The sequence below is a fragment of the Ranitomeya variabilis genome, chromosome 6 (genome assembly GCF_051348905.1).
Source record: "Ranitomeya variabilis isolate aRanVar5 chromosome 6, aRanVar5.hap1, whole genome shotgun sequence".
Taxonomy (NCBI): domain Eukaryota; kingdom Metazoa; phylum Chordata; class Amphibia; order Anura; family Dendrobatidae; genus Ranitomeya; species Ranitomeya variabilis.
Window position 1 is genome coordinate 481,293,559 of NC_135237.1, and position 19,647 is coordinate 481,313,205.

General features: G+C 38.9%; 1 protein-coding gene across 2 annotated transcripts in view; it reads left to right on the forward strand.

Moving 5' to 3' along the window:
- Positions 1-8,826, forward strand: part of PI15 (peptidase inhibitor 15) — a 48,778-nt gene extending 39,952 nt beyond the window's left edge. For both annotated transcript variants that reach the window (XM_077267868.1, XM_077267867.1), the window contains 4 exons: positions 4,530-4,648; positions 5,580-5,712; positions 6,994-7,109; positions 7,256-8,826. In XM_077267868.1, the coding sequence (XP_077123983.1) occupies positions 4,530-4,648; positions 5,580-5,712; positions 6,994-7,109; positions 7,256-7,391 (504 nt within the window). In that variant the 3' untranslated portion in view covers positions 7,392-8,826. The remainder of the gene's footprint in view (positions 1-4,529; positions 4,649-5,579; positions 5,713-6,993; positions 7,110-7,255) is intronic.
- Positions 8,827-19,647: the final 10,821 nt, after the last annotated feature.

Here is a 19,647-nt window from a genome sequence, read left to right on the forward strand (position 1 = left end):
GTATCCCATCTCAATTCCAGTCAATTTTGCATTGAAAAGTCAAATGGCGCTCCTTCCCTTCCGAGCTTTGCCATGCGCCCAAATAGTGGTTTACCCCCCATTTGGGGTATCGGCGTACTCAGGACAAATTGTACAACAACTTTTCTGGTCCATTTTCTCCTGTTACCCTTGGTAAAATAAAACAAATTGGAGCTAAAGTAAATTTTTTGTGAAAAAAAGTTAAATGTGAAACACCTGAAGGGTTAATAAACTTTTTGAATGTGGTTTTGAGCACTTTGAGGGGTGCAGTTTTTAGAATGGTGTCACACTTGGTTATTTTCTATCATATAGACCCCTCAAAATGACTTCAAATGTGATGTGGTCCCTAAAAAAAATGGTGTTGTAAAAATGAGAAATTGCTGGTCACCTTTTAATCCTTATAACTCTCTAACAAAAAAAAATTATTCCAAAATTGTGCTGATGTAAAGTAGACATGTGGGAAATGTTACTTATTAAGTATTTTGTGTGACATATCTCTGTGATTTAAGGGCATAAAAATTCAATGTGGGAAAATTGCGAAATTTTCAAAATTTTCGCCAAATTTCCATATTTTTCACAAATAAACGCAGGTAATATCAAATAAATTTTACCACTATCATGAAGTACAATACGTCACGAGAAAACAGTGTCAGAATCACTGGGATCCGTTGAAGCGTTCTAGAGTTATAACCTCATAAATGGACAGTGGTCAGAATTGTAAAAATTGGCCCGGTCATTAACGTGCAAACCACCTTTGGGGCTTAAGGGGTTAAAAAAATGAAATAAAAGGAGAAGTTCAAGTTTGCACCCTTGAAAATAAAACAATTAAGAAACGCAACAGCGACCTCAGTAGCGATCTCGCTATGTGTGACATGTACCAGCGACCAGGCCCCTGCTGTGAGATCGCTGGTCGTGTCGGAATGGCCTGGACCTTTTTTTGGTCGTTGAGGTCCCGCTGACATCGCTGAATTGGTGTGTGTGACACGGATTCAGCGATGTCTTCACTGGTAACCAGGGTAAACATCGGGTTACTAAGCGCAGGGCCGCGCTTAGTAACCCGATGTTTACCCTGGTTACCAATGTAAAAGTAAAAAAAAACAAACAGTACATACTTACATTCCGGTGTCTGTCCCCCGGCGCTGTGCTTTCCTGCACTGTCAGCGCCGGCCAGCCGGAAAACACAGCACAGCGGTGATGTCACCACTCTGCTTTCCGGCCGCTGTGCTTACACAGTGCAGAGAAGCAGAACGCCGGGGGACAGACACCGGAATGTGAGTATGTAGTGTTTTTTTTTTTTTACTTTTACGCTGGTAACCAGGGTAAACATCGGGTTACTAAGCGCGGCCCTGCGCTTAGTAACCCGATGTTTACCCTGGTTACCCGGGGACCTCGGCATCGTTGGTCGCTGGAGAGCGGTCTGTGTGACAGCTCCCCAGCGACCACACAGCGACAAAACAGCGACGCTGCAGCGATCAGCATCGTTGTCTGTATCGCTGCAGCGTCGCTGTGTGTGACGGGGCCTTTAGTGTCTATAGCCCCTCCTGGAACAGGATATCATCAGGGGGATTCACTGCAGTCACTTACTACAGTTTCTTGCATCGCTGCCCTCTGAAGATGTAATGTATCCATGTGATAGATGCTGCTGCAGAGGTGAGGGCAGCTCCGGCACAGCTTGTTTCTTCGCCACTGCAGCTACTAACTGTGAAACAAGACGTTGTCACTTCAGGGGCTGAAGATAGAAGCAGTGAGTGACGCCATCCTAGATACGTCAGACTGAGCACCTTCTCGCCTCATAACACACACTTACTAGTCAACATTAATTTGTTCCTGAGCCTATGCTGACATCCATACTGCTCACCTAAAGCTGATAGCCAAGAAGGTGATTTCCACGATCAACTATGGCAACATTACTTGGTGGCACTGCTGAGCCTTGGGTGACATGCTATGTGAAATCTGCAAAAAATGTACAGTGCATGACGTTAAAATTATACACTTACAAGAGCAAACAAGAGACTTAATATTCTCTTAGATAGAGATGAGCGACTATTTCAATATTCAGTTCGGATTACAATCGCCGTATTTGCAATATTCACCGAACATAGCCGAATGCCATTGGAGTCAATGGGAGTACAGACGAGTGAATATGTTCGGAAACGATCATGAAACTTAAAATTGGCATGAATATGGTACAAATATGCCACATTCGGATTCGGTGCTCATTTTCCGAACATGTTCGCTCATGTCTACTCTTAGATAACTAACCTGTCCATGTACAGAAACAGTACATGAAAGGCATATAGTAAATCCTTATTTATACACACATTTTGCTTCCGATTAGATGCAGTAAGATATGTACATTGAACAAGGCAAGCGGAGGAAACACTGGTAAGAGATGTCTGTATGCCCACATCGTGGATGGATCTAAACAGTAATTCTGTCCTGGTATCAAGACAATAGTTAGATTTTTCCTATTCAAATATCTATACAGATAAGCAAAGTAGATAAAAATTCAAATACACAAATTGGATATGGGATGCTAAACAGGCAAAATAGTTTTGTTGTGTCAATATATTTAATTCAGCACAGATTTGGACAAGATGTCACTTATACATTAAGCATCAGAAAATGCCAACAATATACCATTGGTCATGAATAAGACATAATCTGCCAAAAATGTAGCTTATTCATGGGCTCCTGCATTTTTTGATACCGTATTTTTATCATGATGGAATAAAAGTTAATTCCTTAAGACTTATCTCTGGACTTTTTCTTTGAGAATTAAGTATGTGGATCCAGGCAGATGACAGTTGCATCGTGAGAATCTTCAACACAGCTTATCTTCCATAAATGTTCACAATTTGTATCATTGTTCTAAAAATTATCCTCTATTAGAAAAAGTCAGCTGTTATTATAGTTCACGAGCAACAGTTATACGTTCCATGAAGATATGTCACATTTCAAAGAGTGTAAAAACAAAATAAGTAAAGTAAAGGGATTCTGTTAAAGTAAAGAAAATCCTGCTTTGAGGTTCCACATAAACCACTTTTGGATTATTTTTATACAAAGTGAATTTTAGGTATACAAGAAGCTGCAGAGTCAGACAATGACTACAATTATGTCAACCATGTCTTGAAAACACATCCAAGTTCAATTTTACACAACAAAGGGAATCTCATCATTTCTGCATAGAGAACAGATAAATTGGCACACTGAAAGTTGGTTTTGGATTCTTGAAGAATAAGTCTGTAAATCTAGTATTAAGATAATAAATTACTGTGTGCAAGCCTGAAGTCTCCAAATTCATGGAATTTTGGAAACCTTTCATGTCTTAGCAGGGGGTGTTTGTGGTCTTTTCTTTTTTTATCTATTTTTAAGATTTTTTAAATCTTTGTCAATGGCAGCAGTTTAACTAATACTGTAAAATATGAAAAGTGTAGAAATCAAATCTAATGTGCCAAATGTATCATAGATAGTCAACAAAAATATTATTAACATGAATAGGTAACCCCCTGTATTATTCTAGAACTTCCTAAAAGTGTATTAAAATGGAATACCTCTTCAAAGATGAACAGGAAGTCCACCATGATTCCTCTGGTGTATATTTCCTAATCTACTAATTGTGGCATAAAATATTTGTCCAATGAAGATACAATAAAGGGATTCTGTCAGCAGGATTTCACATCCAAAATTATTCATAGTTTATGTATATTATGAGGATATATATATTTTTAAATTATTAAAATTGTATTCTTTTTTTAACTTTATATTTTTATTTTATATATAATTTGGCTTAATCAAGTCTTTGTGACATACAGTTGGTACGGAAAGTAATCAGACCCCTTTAAATTTTCACTCTTTGTTTCATTGCAGCCATTTGGTAAATTCAAAAAAGTTATTTTTTTTTCTAATTAATGTACACTCTGCACCACATCTTGACTGAAAAACCCCCCCCAGAAATGTAGAAATTTTTGCAAATTTATTATAAAAGAAAAACTGAAATATCACATGGCCATAAGTATTCAGACCTCTATTGAGTAGAATCCTCCTTTTGAGCTAGTACAGACACTTACTACACATACTTTTCATCCCCTGAAATGAAGAGGAATTGTAGAAAAAAGGTTGGAGTTCCTAAAACATTTCACAGGATATTTTTGTTCAAGCCCTTTAATTAAGCCTGAAAGTCTACCCTTCAATTGCATCTCAGTTGTTTTATTTTATATCCAAAATATTGGTAAGCAGAGCCCAAATCACAAACATTCGGTCACTCTCCAAATATTTCTGGATCAAACTGTATAAATTAATAGTAAAAAGTAAGAGTGTAGAGTAGAAAAAATAATACAGTATTAATCATTTAAAAATATGTATACTACTCTTCTTCCTTTGACATGTGAGCATACAGTGACAAAGTTTGTATCAAGTTAACTAAAATATGAGTGTTGGAGAAAGGTTGAACTTGATGGACCAGTTATTTGTTTTTTTTAATATATGTAACCAATCTCTTTTTCACACAGGTGTGGGATGAGAACTTGGCAAAGTCAGCTGAAGCCTGGGCTGCCGCATGCATTTGGGACCATGGACCACCCTACTTAATGAGATTCCTTGGTCAAAACCTCTCAGTGAGGACAGGAAGGTATAAAAGCAATTTATATTTTTACGAGACATTTTTGTCCATTTAGTACATGACATGGACAACAGAACTCTGGTTCAGACTTAATGTGTCTAGGAGAACTTCCTCAAGAGGGCTGACTACTTTCCCACTGATAGTATGTAAATATAGAAGAACAGGAGACCTCTTCTGTATCAGAGTTGACAACTGTCTGGAAATTCCTGGACAGACAGTAAAAATAGGAGGTAGCCATGACACTTCTGTGGATGAGTGAACAAATAGGATCCTATCACATAGATAAATAGCCATAACTTGGCACTCCAGATAAGTGTAATGTGAGATTATAAAATATCAATCCAGGATGGTAATTAATGTTTTGGTCAACAACAGACCTTCTTCGGTACACAGACTGCAATATTGAGACTGCTTGGAGCTCAGCGCTTGTGTGATACTGTAGTGTCCACCACTGGTAAAATGCAGGAGAGCGCTGAGCTCTGTATAACCCCGCCCACAACACTGATTGACAGCTTTCCGTGTACACTGTGCATAGGCGCAAAGCTGCCAATCAGTGATGTAGTTATATAGAGCTCATTAATATGCTTGACTACGTGGTAGCAGGTTTACTGGTCCTCTAGTGAGCATCTGATGCTGATGATACAGTGATTTTTTGGCAAAACTAAACTAATCAACAATTTAAGTGATACATCCTTGGAATCAGGATCTCTGTCTCTATGTTATGCCGCTCTCAGATTAGGTGGCAAGTAACCCTTCATCAGACTTAGTGAATAGGGAGCATAGTGAGAGTAGCTGACAATTTACAGGGTGAATTAGTCATATTACTGTACATAAATACAGTATATACTGAATGGGACTTGCCTGAGTAGAATGGACAATAATTTTCACTGCTACCTGATGCACCTCTAAATACTGATCTTTGTGTAAACTTTTATTTCAGATATCAATCGATATTACAACTAGTGAAACCATGGTATGATGAAGTAAAGGACTATGCATTTCCATATCCTCAAGACTGCAATCCCAGATGTCCTTTAAGATGCTATGGTCCAATGTGCACACATTATACACAGGTAGTATGATTTTTTATGCTAATAATTTAGCAGTATTTGGTGTTTTGATATTGAACCAGCCAGGGTATCTTGCAAATATCCTGCCACTGACACCAATGTGTCATAATCCAGCACTCCACTGTCTGCAAACATCAAGACAATTATGCAGTTGACTGACGATTGATGGATGAGGCCATGGCTGCTTTCGCTGCTAGGCCGGTTATTGGGGAACTCACAGTGAATGTATGGTATATACATCTCTGGTTCCAAGGCATGGAATAAATATATATATGTGTGTTTGTGTGTATATATATAATATACACTATGGTATGGTCACTGCCAAGCTCAACAATAACCCAAGAAAACTAGCTGCCACCACGAATCGTTTACACACACCTACTGGACACCCGTTAGGGGTAGCGTATGGCTTCAGGGATCTGGTTAATAGAGCCAGAGGAACAAAGCTATTCAATTTTAGATATTTAATCCAAAAAGTAGACAATGTTAATAAAAATACACAAAAGATGTTACAAAAGGGGACAAAACAATACAGTATGTATAATTACATGAAATAAACAAGGGATATCAAATGAAAACTACTAAACCTGTGGTCCCAGGAAAGGCAATGATTTCTATGGAGGGAAGATCTGCTTTGAAAATGGTACAGAACTACAGGGAACTGTGTCTTCCAGAATTGACTGATTATAATTCAGATACAGTCACTCCCACATACCTCCCCATGGTGAGCTCATATGGGGGCTGATCATTGGGACGTGGTTAGGTCCCAAAAAATTATACGATCCCCAAATTTCACAATATCTGCCCCTTTGGATGTCCCAGGAGAGAGATATTAATGCCATATTTCCTATCAAGATTTTAGCTTTCCATATATAGGAAACATAACCTATAAATCGTTACCCATCGCTCTGATATTAATTTGAAACTGATGCACAGGACATAACTGGACTAAAGTGCTAGAGTGTCTGATATAAAATTCCTTTGAGGACCAGAAGAGTTACCTCCAGAGGTGATAAATGTGTTGCCTCCCAGCCTCTGGGATAGACTCCATGTCTATTCTCCATTGGATAACCAAGTTCAATTACATAATCACAGCAGGGGGGCCTGCCGTAATAGGGATCATGTGGAGTGTTTTCTGAGTTCTAGCTCTTGTTTCCTTCAATTAATAATTAAGTCAATCTTCAATACGAGGGTGGGAGGTCTTCTCTTAAGAGATGATATGTGGATTTTTGCCCCATTTTACCATTGCGTCTATGACAACCATTATCTTACGTCTTTTCACAGATGGTTTGGGCAACAACTAACCGGGTGGGCTGTGCAATCAATACTTGTCACAACATGAATGTATGGGGCTCTATATGGAGAAGAGCTGTCTACTTAGTCTGCAACTATTCACCCAAGTAAGTTATTATCTATCTATCTATCTATCTATCTATCTATCTATCTATCTATCTATCTATCTATCTATCTATCTATCCATCCATAGGAATATGTATATACTGTATTTTATATGTAATGTGTAATTTTTCTTAATATTTTGTTTTAGGGGAAACTGGATCGGAGAAGCACCTTATAAAGTTGGGGTCCCATGTTCTGCATGTCCACCTAGTTATGGAGGCTCTTGTACAGATAATCAGTGCTTTCCAGGAGTAACATCAAACTACTTATATTGGTTTAAGTGAGGTGATTTCATGTAGGATATTGTTTTCAAAGAATGCAATATTCATTTGACAATGTTGTACATTTTTACATAAGATATGGGAAATGTAGTGTGATGATTAGTTTTAGCATAACATCAGCAAACAAGCTTATTCAGATACATTTATCGATAGCAACATTGTCACTAATGTATTATATTAAAAGCCAATGCATTATTGGTGGACATGAAGTCAACTTAGAACCATGAGACCTGAGTCAATTGTAGCATGGCTCTTATAGAACAGGCAAACGATTGCTGCCTTGCCACTGTTAAAAAGCAGCTAATAAGACCGCTTTATCACAATGTACGGTAAGCCTCAAAATCTACTGCATTCATCTACGCACTAGTTCCATTGATTCCTGCACACAGCAATATTATGGTCATGATGTTGGTCAAACACTCCATGCAACCCTCTATGAAAAACTATAGTGCAGTTATGCCGTGCACAAATAAATATACCATACAGGGCCTAAGACTGAGTGCCATACAGTATGGTACCAAAAAAGTGCCGTATTTTGGAAGATGCAAATTGCCTATTCAGAGAGGAAGAGGACGGTAACTGTAACACCGTCTATTGGAAGTAGCAACCCTAAAAGTGAATATCAACCCTCTAAAGGACTTTGCTGTTTAAATTCCCAATGGTGCATTGCAAGGTCCATAAGTCTTCCTGTGGCGATTTGGCACTCTCCACAAGAAGAAACTTTACCGTATATTTTGGCACAATAGCACGTCCATAATTTTGCAACCAAAATAAAACTGCTGTGCAACCGTTTAGCTTCATGATCATTCGACATCTCAGGTCAGGACATGCAAATTCACTCTATATCAGCCTAGAAGATATACTGTATTACGTCTTAAGAATTTTAGGCAATTGTCTTTTCCTTTCTTTCATAAAAATCTGTAGTTGACTAGAACTGACTATTTTGGTTCTCAATAAATCTATCAATTGAAAGTGTTGAAGATTACAATTAGGGGACCTATGGTGCTTTATTAAATTCATTATTATTGCATTTTCCATAGGTAGGTTTTACATATGTCTAGATTTTTTATTATTTAAAGTGTTCTGTTGTTACATACAGTACAACCTCTTCAACTTAGTTTGTTTTTCATTTGATACAATTCAGCTACAATAGGTGCTCAATGTTCCTTTTGGTGCTACATGCAGAATTCTGTTGGATCAGGAATGTAAAACAAATCTTAAAATATGTTTCTAAAAGTGCTTAAATTAGTAAAAGTGCAGCTTACTAATATTTTACAATTTTCTTAGCTGGACAACCCCTTTAGGGAATTAGGCTCTGTTCACAGTTCCATTGTTTTTACCTTGAATTATGAATTCTTGTATTGTTGATGGCCAGGACACTTCAGTCTGTAGGTCAAATAAAGTATCTTGCTGCTCATCTAGAATAAAAGTAAAAACTCTTGCAATGAACTACTACAAAATAAAAAATAGCAAATAAAAAATTAAACGCCAACATTGAGGGTGCCCATACTTATGCACCTGTCAAATTTTGTTTGAATGCAGATTGCACATTTTCTGTACAATAAACCTCATTTCAAGGCAGAAACATTACTGTGTCCAACAGTTATTAGATATATGAAACTGAAATAGCTGTTGCAAAAAAAAACTATTTTTATAAAACATTAAGCTTAAGATTAATAGGGGTGCCCAAACTTTTTCATATGACTGTAACTGTTGGACCATGGAAATGTCCCGTGAAGCCCCTGACTTACTGTTTCTGTGCTGATGTTAAAGCCAGATGAGATTTAGATTCTGCCGTTATTGAGTGATTTTAGTATTGATGATTCTTCAGGAACTAAATTGCTGCAGCCATGACAAGTTAGTTTACTAAAATTTATCGAGCTCTTTAGAACAAGATATGTTTGTAAGGTCCGCATGGCGAGGGGTTAGATTTTACATATCTGCAGCCAGGGCCGGCTCCAGGTCTCAGTGGGCCCCCCCTTTAACACCACGATTCATGATCGCATATAACACAGCCATGAAGTATATAACACAGTCCACATAGTATATAACACAGCCACGTAGTATATAGCACAGCCCACGTAGCATATAACAGCCCATATAGTATATAGCACAGCCACATAGTATATAACACGGCCCACGTAGTATATAGAACAGCCATGTAGTATATAGTACAGCCCATGTAGCATATAACAGCCCATATAGTATATAGCACAGCCACATAGTATATAACACGGCCCATGTAGTATATAGAACAGCCATGTAGTATATAGCACAGCCACGTAGTATGTTACAGCCCATACAGTATATAGAACAGCCACATAGTATATAGCATGGCCCACATAGTATATAGAACAGCCACGTAGTATATAGCACAGCCCACGCAGCATATAACAGCCCATATAGTATATAGCACAGCCCATGTAGTATATAACACGGCCCATGTAGTATATAGCACAGACATGTAGTATACAGCACAGCCCCCCTCCCCCCAAGAATGGCCCCATAGTCCTGTACTCACTGTTATAGTTACAAAAAAAAAACACTCCTCACCTCTCAACGTGCCCGCGCTGCTCCCTGCTCCGGTCTCGGCGGCTGCCGCTGCACTGCCTGACACACAGTGAGTGTGTGATGACGTCATCACGCATCCGCAGTGGCAGTGTCAGAGGCAGAGTGGGGAATGATGGGAGAGGGAGCGTCAGGTGACGCTCTCTCCTCCATTATTTGCTTTGAACTTTACTGGCAAACGCTGGTATAGATCAATGCGGCAGCGGGGGAGTTGGCGCTGGCGACAGGCGGGCCCCCCTGCCTCACAGAGGCCCCATAGCAGCTGCGTGATGTGCCGCAAGCTGAGGGCCCCTTGAGGAGCGGGGGCCCTAGGCCGCTGCCTGCCCCTTACGCCGGCCCTGAATGGGCCCCCCTGTCTCGCAGGGCCCCGGCTCTTGCCCGGGTACGCCGGGTGCTGACGCCGGCCCTGTCTGCAGCAATGGCCTGCAGATCTGAATTCAATGATTAAGATGTGTGTCCCAATACTTTTGTGCATATAGTGTTTTTGAATGATGCTTAGCAAGTATAGAGCCCACAGAACTTATTCATTAAGAAAGGACTCACTAATCAATTGAGATTTTCTTTCTAAATATCGTTGAATATTTCACACGTTTGCAAATTCACAGAACAGTTGTATAAATGTGGGACATACATTTGGTGAAACTATTTAAATGTGCACTCTAAGTGTAAGCCCCCAGTGTGAACAGAGCCTGAAGGCCCTCTTACACAGGTCAGTGACTGATTACATGAAAGTTCATAGGAATCCTCATTTCTGATCACTGTCCCTGTAAACTTGTGCAGCGATTAGCCGACAAACGAGCAAATATTTGCCAGCTAATCGCACTTTTTATGTAGACATAAAAATGATCCCTTTTTGGCAGCACATGCCCTTGTATGTACGGAGGACGTGCTGCCAACAGTGCAAACTCTATGGGAGCGAACAATGATAGTAATGATCAGCTGTCCACATACAGTGTGCACTGTGCACATGATTGCTCCCGTAAATGGAGCTGAATGAGCGACTTGCTATAATATTGATCTTTTTAGGCAGAAAATGACCTACTTACTGTAAAAGATAGTTATTTTCTGTCTACCAGTTACAACACCCCAAAACTGGGATTGTATTTATTCATCTCAGTCATAGTATTGAGAAAATAGTTTAATTGACAGTTAGAGATGATTTTCATTCTTCAGTTCCGGAAATAATTAAAATGGAAATCTGGTAAACTCAATTCATGTTTACAAATGCATTGTGGGCATTATTCACTTATTTAATATTTTTAGTGATTGCAATTAATTGTTTAGAAATTAGAATAGAATTTAGATTTTTTTAAGCAAAGCTAGCATGATTACATATGGTATAATTCAAGCATGAATACTAACATTTATACATCCGCCTTCAAAACATAACAGTTTAGATAGAAATATCAGTTTTATTTTATTCACTATTCTTCCTTAACGCTTAACCTTTTGTTCATTAGAATGCTCCAGCTAATGTATGTATTGTAACTGCATCCAATGGATGATTGCAGTTCATAGACACCAGTTATTTAAGAAAGGTTGCCACTAGTGATGAGCGAGAGTGCTCGTTACTCGAAATTTCTGAGCATGCTCGGGTGTTCTCCGAGCATTTTTGGCGTGCTCGTAGATTATGTTTGAGTCGCCGCAGCTGCTGCATGATTTGCGGCTGCTAGACAGCCTGAATACATGTGGGGATTCCCTAACAAACAGACAATCCCTGCATGTGTTCAGGCTGTCTAGCAACCGCAAATCTTGCAGCTGTGGGGACTCAAACATAATCTACGAGCACACCCAAGATACTCTGAGAATACCAGGGCATGCTCGGAAAACTGGAGTAACGAGCACACTCGCTCATCACTAGTTGTCACAGGAGAACCGCACTTGAGCTTCAATACATGATAATGGGGAGCTAATCTGCAGGACCCGGCAGCGGCCTCTACATATTATATGGAGCTATACTGACGAGCTCCATTCACTGTTACATCTTGCTGCCACCCAAACAATTAATAGCTGATCAGTTGTCAACATAAGATGCCCAGACCACCAATTTAAGAATGTTAACATGTCTGTCCAAAGTTGCTCAGTGCTGGATTGATGAGTTGGAGAAAGGTAGTTTAGCAAAAGTTACACAAGGTATCTTAGATATGTTTTGGCCAATACAATCTAATTTTATATTCTGATATCATTTTTATTATCATATTATGATTGTCTTATTGTTAACTGTGTTTTTCTTTGTATGCTCGATCGTAAGCAATTTTATTGGTAAAACCTCTTATTGATGTGTAACGTTATATGGATCCAATTTATGGCTAAGCACAACTTATGTTCTACAATTCATATCATAGAAAACTTGGTGCATGAATACCTCTATTTAACAGAGGGACAAATTCATTATATCATGATTGTACAAAATCTCTGTACACTTTATTTATTCACGTCTTTCTGGAGTAGTATTAGGAGAGACCAGATATTATGCTGTAGAATCTACTGCAACAATGCCCTAAAAGCTGATATTATAACAGCTGTTTATGGAGGTATCAGGCTCTGGCAGTCCAGCATACCAACATAAATATGCTAAAGGAAGAAAATAGAAATGTATTCTTGTAAATCAAATATAATTGGTACAATATTATTTATGACTTAATTTGAATAATTTTAAAATGATGTACTCCAAAGGTACCAAATAACTCCAGACCTGAATTTTTATACTACCGTATTTTCCGGCGTATAAGACGACTGGGCGTATAAGACGACCCCCCAACTTTACCAGTTAAAATATAAAATCTTCTTAAAAGTCGGGGGTCTTCTTATACACCCTATGTCGTCTTATAGGGCCGGTGAATATGTGCCTTTTTGGGGGGGGGGGAGTGATCCTGATGACGAGGGGGCGTCTCACAGGAAAGTGAGTATCCCCCATTACCTTATCGTAGCGGTGCAGCGTGGGGGTCTCAGTGCTGGGAGTGGCGGCGGCGGCTGCTGTGCTCTGGTGCGGCGGCTCCTCTTCTGTGTGGGGCCTCTGTGCTGTGAGGTGGCGGTGGCGGCGGCATATCTTTATCCAGTTGGGGCTCCTCCGGCATCTCCTTAGCCCTGGAGGCCCCGCCGCAACTCCATCGGTGCAATGCAGCGGCCATTTTCCCGGAGGCAGCTCAATAGGTGCGATGCGGTGGTCTCCGGGAAAATGGCCGCTGCTCAGATTCAGATCTCGTCCCGAAATCTCGGGACACGAGATCTGAATCTGAGCAGCGGCCATTTTCCCGGAGGCCACCACATTGCACCGATGGAGTTGCGGCGGGGCCTCCAGGGCTAAGGAGATGCCGGAGGAGCCCCAACTGGATAAAGATACGCCGCTGCCGCCGCCACCTCACAGCACAGAGGCCCCACACAGAAGAGGAGCCGCCGCACCAGAACACAGCAGCCGCCGCCGCTCCCAGCACTGACACCCCCACGCTGCACCGCTAGGATAAGGTAATGGGGATTACTCACTTTCCTGTGAGACGCCCCCTCGTCATCAGGATCACTCCCCCTCCCCACCCACCATATACACCGGCGTACAAGACGATTCCCGGCGTATAAGACGACCCCCGACTTTTAAGAAGATTTTCGGGGGTTAAAAAGTCGTCTTATACGCCGGAAAATACGGTACTTGTGAAAGATGTTGATTTCCTTATGGACCACAAAAGCCTACTGAAGACTCAATGGGGCAGAGTTATAAAAACTGTCTAAAAGAAAAGCATTAAAATAAGAGCAAATAATTCGACTCACCATCTCAAGTATAGCAATGTCCATGCTGTGTTTAGCTGGCGGTGCACAGAGGGGGGCAGGGCAGGAAAGTTGGTGCTATTGAAAAATGCTATTAAACAATAGTTCTTTAGTACAAAATGTGATTCAAGACAAAAAGCAAGCTTTCTGGAGGAGTTTTACACATTTCAAAACCACAACTCTTGAGTTCTTAGTTATAACATAGTTATGTAACTTAGTAAGTTATGAATAGGAAACTTGAAGTTGAAGTTCAAAACAGGTAACACTCCCCCAAAAATATTGTTTTGTCTTAACTTCAATTTGCAGTGAAGGATTACTTTTTGCTTTCTTGAATAAATCATAGAATCATAGACTCATAGAATGTTAGAGTTGGAAGGGACCTCAAAGGTCATCGTGTCCAACCCCTTGCTCAATGCATCTCAGATAGATGTCTTTACGGCCGCGTGTTTGAAGACTTCCATTGAAGGAGAAATCACCACCTCCCATGGCAGCATGTTCCATTCATTGATCACCCTCACTGTCAAAGTTTTTTCTAATATCTAATCTACATCTTCTCCCTTTCAGTTTCATTCCATTGCTTCTCATCTTTCCATGTGCAAATAAGAATATGGATGATCCCTCTACACTGTGACATCCCTTCAGATACTTGTAGACAACTATTAAGTCTCTTCTTAGCCTTCTTTTTTTGAAGCAAAACATTCCCAGAACCTTTAACCGTTCCTCGTAGGACATACTTTGCAGTCCGCTCACCATCCTGGTAGCTCTTCTCTGAACTTGCTGCAGTTTTTCAATGCCTTTTTTAAAACGTGGTGCCCATATACCAGATGAGGCCTGACCAAGGAGGAGTAGAGGGGGATAATTACTTCACGAGATCTAGACTCTATGAAAAAATGAAAGTTTTTACCTGATCCTCTGCTAAATTTGCTCCTTTCTAAAAGAAAAACAGCGTTTGTTGACTATATCGGAGCTCAACTTGTATTTCTTAAAGTGTACCAACACTTTAACTTTATAACTTTTTTTTCTTAGAGTCTGAAATGCCTGCAGATAGGTGTAGTTCTGGGTCCTGAGACTCCCACCGATTGCTCAAAAGATCTGTTAAAAGTGTGCAACTGAGGAGGTAGAAGTGCTCATCTCTTCCGTCAGTGTATGTACAGAGTAGTGTATGGGCTCATAGACTTTCCATGCATGCTCAGAAAAGAGCTGAGCGCTTCTGCCTTCTGAACAGTGCACTTATGATAAGTCTATCAGACGCTTTGTGGGGGTCCCGGCACTCACCCTTCACATTTTAATAAAATGTTAAATTATAGATACTGTAGACTTTAATGGCTCAGGTAAAATGAAAGCTAATATGTGATTAATAAAGGCAATTAAAAAAATATTATTAGACTCAGTTTTGATAACTTTGCTCCTTTATCATTGAGTGGTAGCACAAGACTAGAAGACTCTAGAATCTCTCCGAGCTGCTGTAGAAAGATGTATGAAATAAAGTCTTAAAATTTAGAGACTCAAAGATATAAACCTAATTAAAATTGTAATGTTGCAAAAGGTATTTATGTGATAACCATGTGTTGTATTATATAAAATGTTGCAGATATTTATTAGAATTAAGTATGTTTCACTTAGGCTTTATAGTACATAGTAGGATGTATATTAAATTGCACTTTCAGTTACTGCCAGCTTAAACTGTTGTGGCATTTACTTGGAGAAGGATATTTGCAGAGACAGTCGTTTCTGGTGCTGCACAATAGGAATGGAGGCATGGACCTCTAATGCTGTGTATTGCAATGAGACTTTCTCAGTAAGCACCATAACATTATAAAAGTTATTTGTAACCGGACCTACACATTAAACATAAAATAACTGTATATTTGATTCTGTAACGTTTTAAATTAGGAATTGTATTTTTTTTAAATGATTTTTTTCCTACATGTATTGTGCTATACTTCAGGTAAATACATGAAGGCCATATAAACCTACTGCACTTAATAGCATTGTATTCTTTCTATGTCATATGTAGACGACAGACTGCACAAGAATATAATCCACCATTATAGTGAAAGCACCTTTCAGTTCTGGCAATTGTGATTTCATGCATCGAAATAAACAGGATATAAAAAATACTATCTGAGTCTATTGTCATGCTTATATAAATTGTAATATGTTATATTCAATAAAACAAATTGCAAAATTATTCATTTTGATTGACCATTTTTTTTAATAACTGTAATTTTTATTAAGTTTTATAAAATTTTACAATCATAAATGAGACAAAGCAATCACATATTGGCCTACAAATTAGAGGGTCAGAAAGAATAAAGTAGAATGAACTCTTGGAAGATGTTTTTGATTGACCATTTTTGGCTATCTCTAATCTTACGTTGGCACTAAAAAAAATTTAACCCCTTCACCACCTTGGGTTTTTCCATTTTTGCCCTTTTTTTTTGTTTTGCTCCCCTCCTTCCCAGAGCCATAACTTTTTCACTTTCCAATCAATATGGCCATGTGAGGGCTTGTTTTGTTTTTTGTGGGACGAGTTATTTTGAAAAAATAAAAGTATGGTGAAATTGCTAAAAATTCCACAATTGGTTTTTTTTTCATACCATGTTCACTAAATGCTAAAACTGACCTGCCATTATGATTCTCCAGGTTATCACCAGTTCATAGATACCAAACATGTATAGTTTCTATTTTATTTAAGTGGTGAAAAAAAATTCAAAGTTTGTGAAAAAAAAAGTTGCATTTTTCCGAGACCCGCAGCGTCTCCTTTTTTCGTGATGGCTTATTTTTTTTTAGCGCAAAGGTGATGTTTTTATTGATGTCATTTTGATGTAGATATGATCTTTTGATAGCCCGTTATTACATTTTAATGCAATGTTGCGGTGACCCAAAAAAACGCAATTCTGGCATTTTGATTCTTTTTCTCGTTATGACTTTTACCAATTGGATTAATTCTTTCTATAGATTTATAGATCTGGCAATTCTAAATGCAGCAATACCAAATATGTGTTGTTGTTTTTTATTGGCGTTGATTTAAACTTTTACATTTTTTAAAATATTTTTTGAAACTTTTTTTTTTTAACTTTTCACTGTCTTCAGCAGTCTCCAATGGAGACTTGAAGCTGTGATCATCTGATCGCTTATGCTACACACAGCAGGCCTCATCTGCTATGCTATGAAATCAGCTGAAATGTGTCGGAAAAATTGCAGGATCATTGCCACAGCCTGCATCAAAGGAAGGTAGGTGACCTTGGATACACCTTTATGTTCAATGTCGCAAAGTGGTTAAAATGATTTAAATAAATAATTTTAAAAAATCTTGGGGTCTCCACAATTTTGACAACCAGCCAAGCTAAAGCAAACAGCTGGTATTCTCAGACTTGTAAGGGGCCATGGATATTGGCCACCCCAGCCTAAAAAATAGTAGCCCGCAGCCACTCCAGAAGCTTTGGATGGCGGGCTTTGTCCAACCACTAAGGTTAGAGTATCTATGACCTGTAGTGCTGTCAGTCTGGCAGTGTGGGTATGTGCTTCCAGCTGAAGTCATCAGCTCCCTGCTCCAACCAATTGGAGAGCACCCCACCCCACTAAGGCTTCCAGAACTCACAACTAAAAGCATACAATTTCCCAGATTCTATGAATTATGACAAGTTTGGTTGAATATTTCACCATAAATAAACCAGAAATGAGACTGCTTTCTGATTTAATGTGGAAGTATACCTATTAATATAATATTAAGTCTAATATATCTTTATATTGTACTAATTGGAGCTCTGTTTTTTTTTCTAATACATGCTTCCATATCTCCTGAATAAGTCTTACATTTTTACGATAAATCTTTTGTGTCTGCAACCATCAGTAGATGAAGCTCAGCAGTTCACTGCGAACAGCTCAAAATTAGAAGTCACTGAGGCAGAATGTACATGACAGCATATACATATGTGTCCTCCACCAGGTGGCCATATATAAAGACATATAGCATAAACAACTCCCAAAAGGATAGTGCAAAATTACATTTTATTTTAAATCCGCTCATCTTGAAGTTTATTGAGCAAGGACAAAAGGTAACAATGGACATATCTGTCAGATACTTATTGGCATTTGCAGCTAGAAAGAGTCGTATTTTTCAACTTAATGTCTGTGTAGGGGAATTAGAATAGATATATGAAACTCTGGGTGATAATAAGGTATATTAGGAAATGAATTGGCATGGAATACAGGAATAAACTACATAAGAAAAAGCAAAATTCTAGCATGGACACTGAGATTAGCATAATTCAGTTTTTCTATTCTTTATTAGTTTCCTTAGAGTTTCTTCTTCTAAAAAAAATATTTTCTATCATGGTAGTTAGCTTCCTTGTTGAATAAATGCCCAACTGAGATTTTAAAGATTAAATATGAAAAATGGATTTTAAAAATGCAAATTTATTCACGTTTAGCAAATATATCATAATGATTTATATTATTGCTTCCTAACAGAATAAACCAGTAACTGCATAAAATGTTCTGTTTATGGGTCTTGGAAACTGTGCCTACACAATGTCACCAATGATTTGCATTAACAACTACGGGGTAATGAGGAGCGCTTCCAGTCTACTGATTGTACAAGATGATCCTCTTATCCAGATGTTTCCAGTACAGACTATAATATGTAGCTAGTCAAAATGATGTTAGCAAATAGCCACAATCAGATACGTAACTTATCGCTATGGGGTCCCAATGCAAAATGTATAATAGGTCCCCTACTTACAATGTGCCAGTTATAATGATGGTAAATACAATGATGCAACAAACCTTAGAGCGCTTGTTTGGCCAAACTAAAAATTATACAGGGGGCCTGGATTGAATGAAAATAACAAAATGTAACACATTCACCTGTTTCCACCTCTGTGAATGTAGCACAAGTCACGAGTGACCTACTCCTACCAGAGAGCCAATAGCATTGAGGTCACCGTTTCTCTGTCACTGGATCTCTAAAGCCAGTGATTGGCTGCCAAAGTTAGGTGGCTAGAAAGGTGCACCATCAGAAAACCATCTAGACATGGTGGTCTAGTCACCTGACTGACAATTGCAGGCCTCAGCAGTAATGTGACAGCAGAATGAGGATATCATTACTTACATAGCCTATGCTGTATCCACAGAGGTGACAGCAGGTAAATATGAAAGATTTCCTTATTTTTATTTTACCCTGTCCATACACTAAGTAATGTTTTTAATTATGATGCACATTTAAAGAAGTACTCCTCCCATCAAAATTTGTATCCTCTTAGTATATTGCAATCATCATATTATATAGCACTGTGTACTTACAATTGCTTAGTTAAAAGCAGACAATACATATAACATATGGTTTCAAATGCATGCAGATATAACCTATAAAGTGCCCATGAAGCAACCAATGCAAGTAAAAATTAGAAGGATAGGGTGTCTTAAACTGACCCTCAATGGTTCCAAATGACCATACACAGGGCAGAGGTCATCTGGCAGCACTGAGGGTGAGCTTTAGACACCATATATAAGGCCTAGTACCACTGTAAAGCCACTTATATATCTTGCTACCCATCTTATACTTACCCCAAACTATTGATATTCCCCTGAAGAGGCCACTGAATTAGGGCCAAAACATGTATTGACAGGTCTGTGGGGGGTTGACATAATTAGGTGGAACTTGGGTACTGCCCTTGTTATGGCAGGTACTTTCATATAGGGCAAGACAGGGGAGTTTAGGGGTGATACATCCGCCCTCTTCCCCCACTAGTGCCTCCATGAACAGGTGTCTCAAGAAAAGGGTGAGATCCTTCCATTTTTTACTTGCACTGGTTGCATCATTGGCACTTTTTGTATGTTATATCTGCGTGTATTTGAAACCATGCATGTCATATGTATTGCCTGCTTTTAACTAATCTAATATCCGATTGGGGGATTTCTTTTGTTT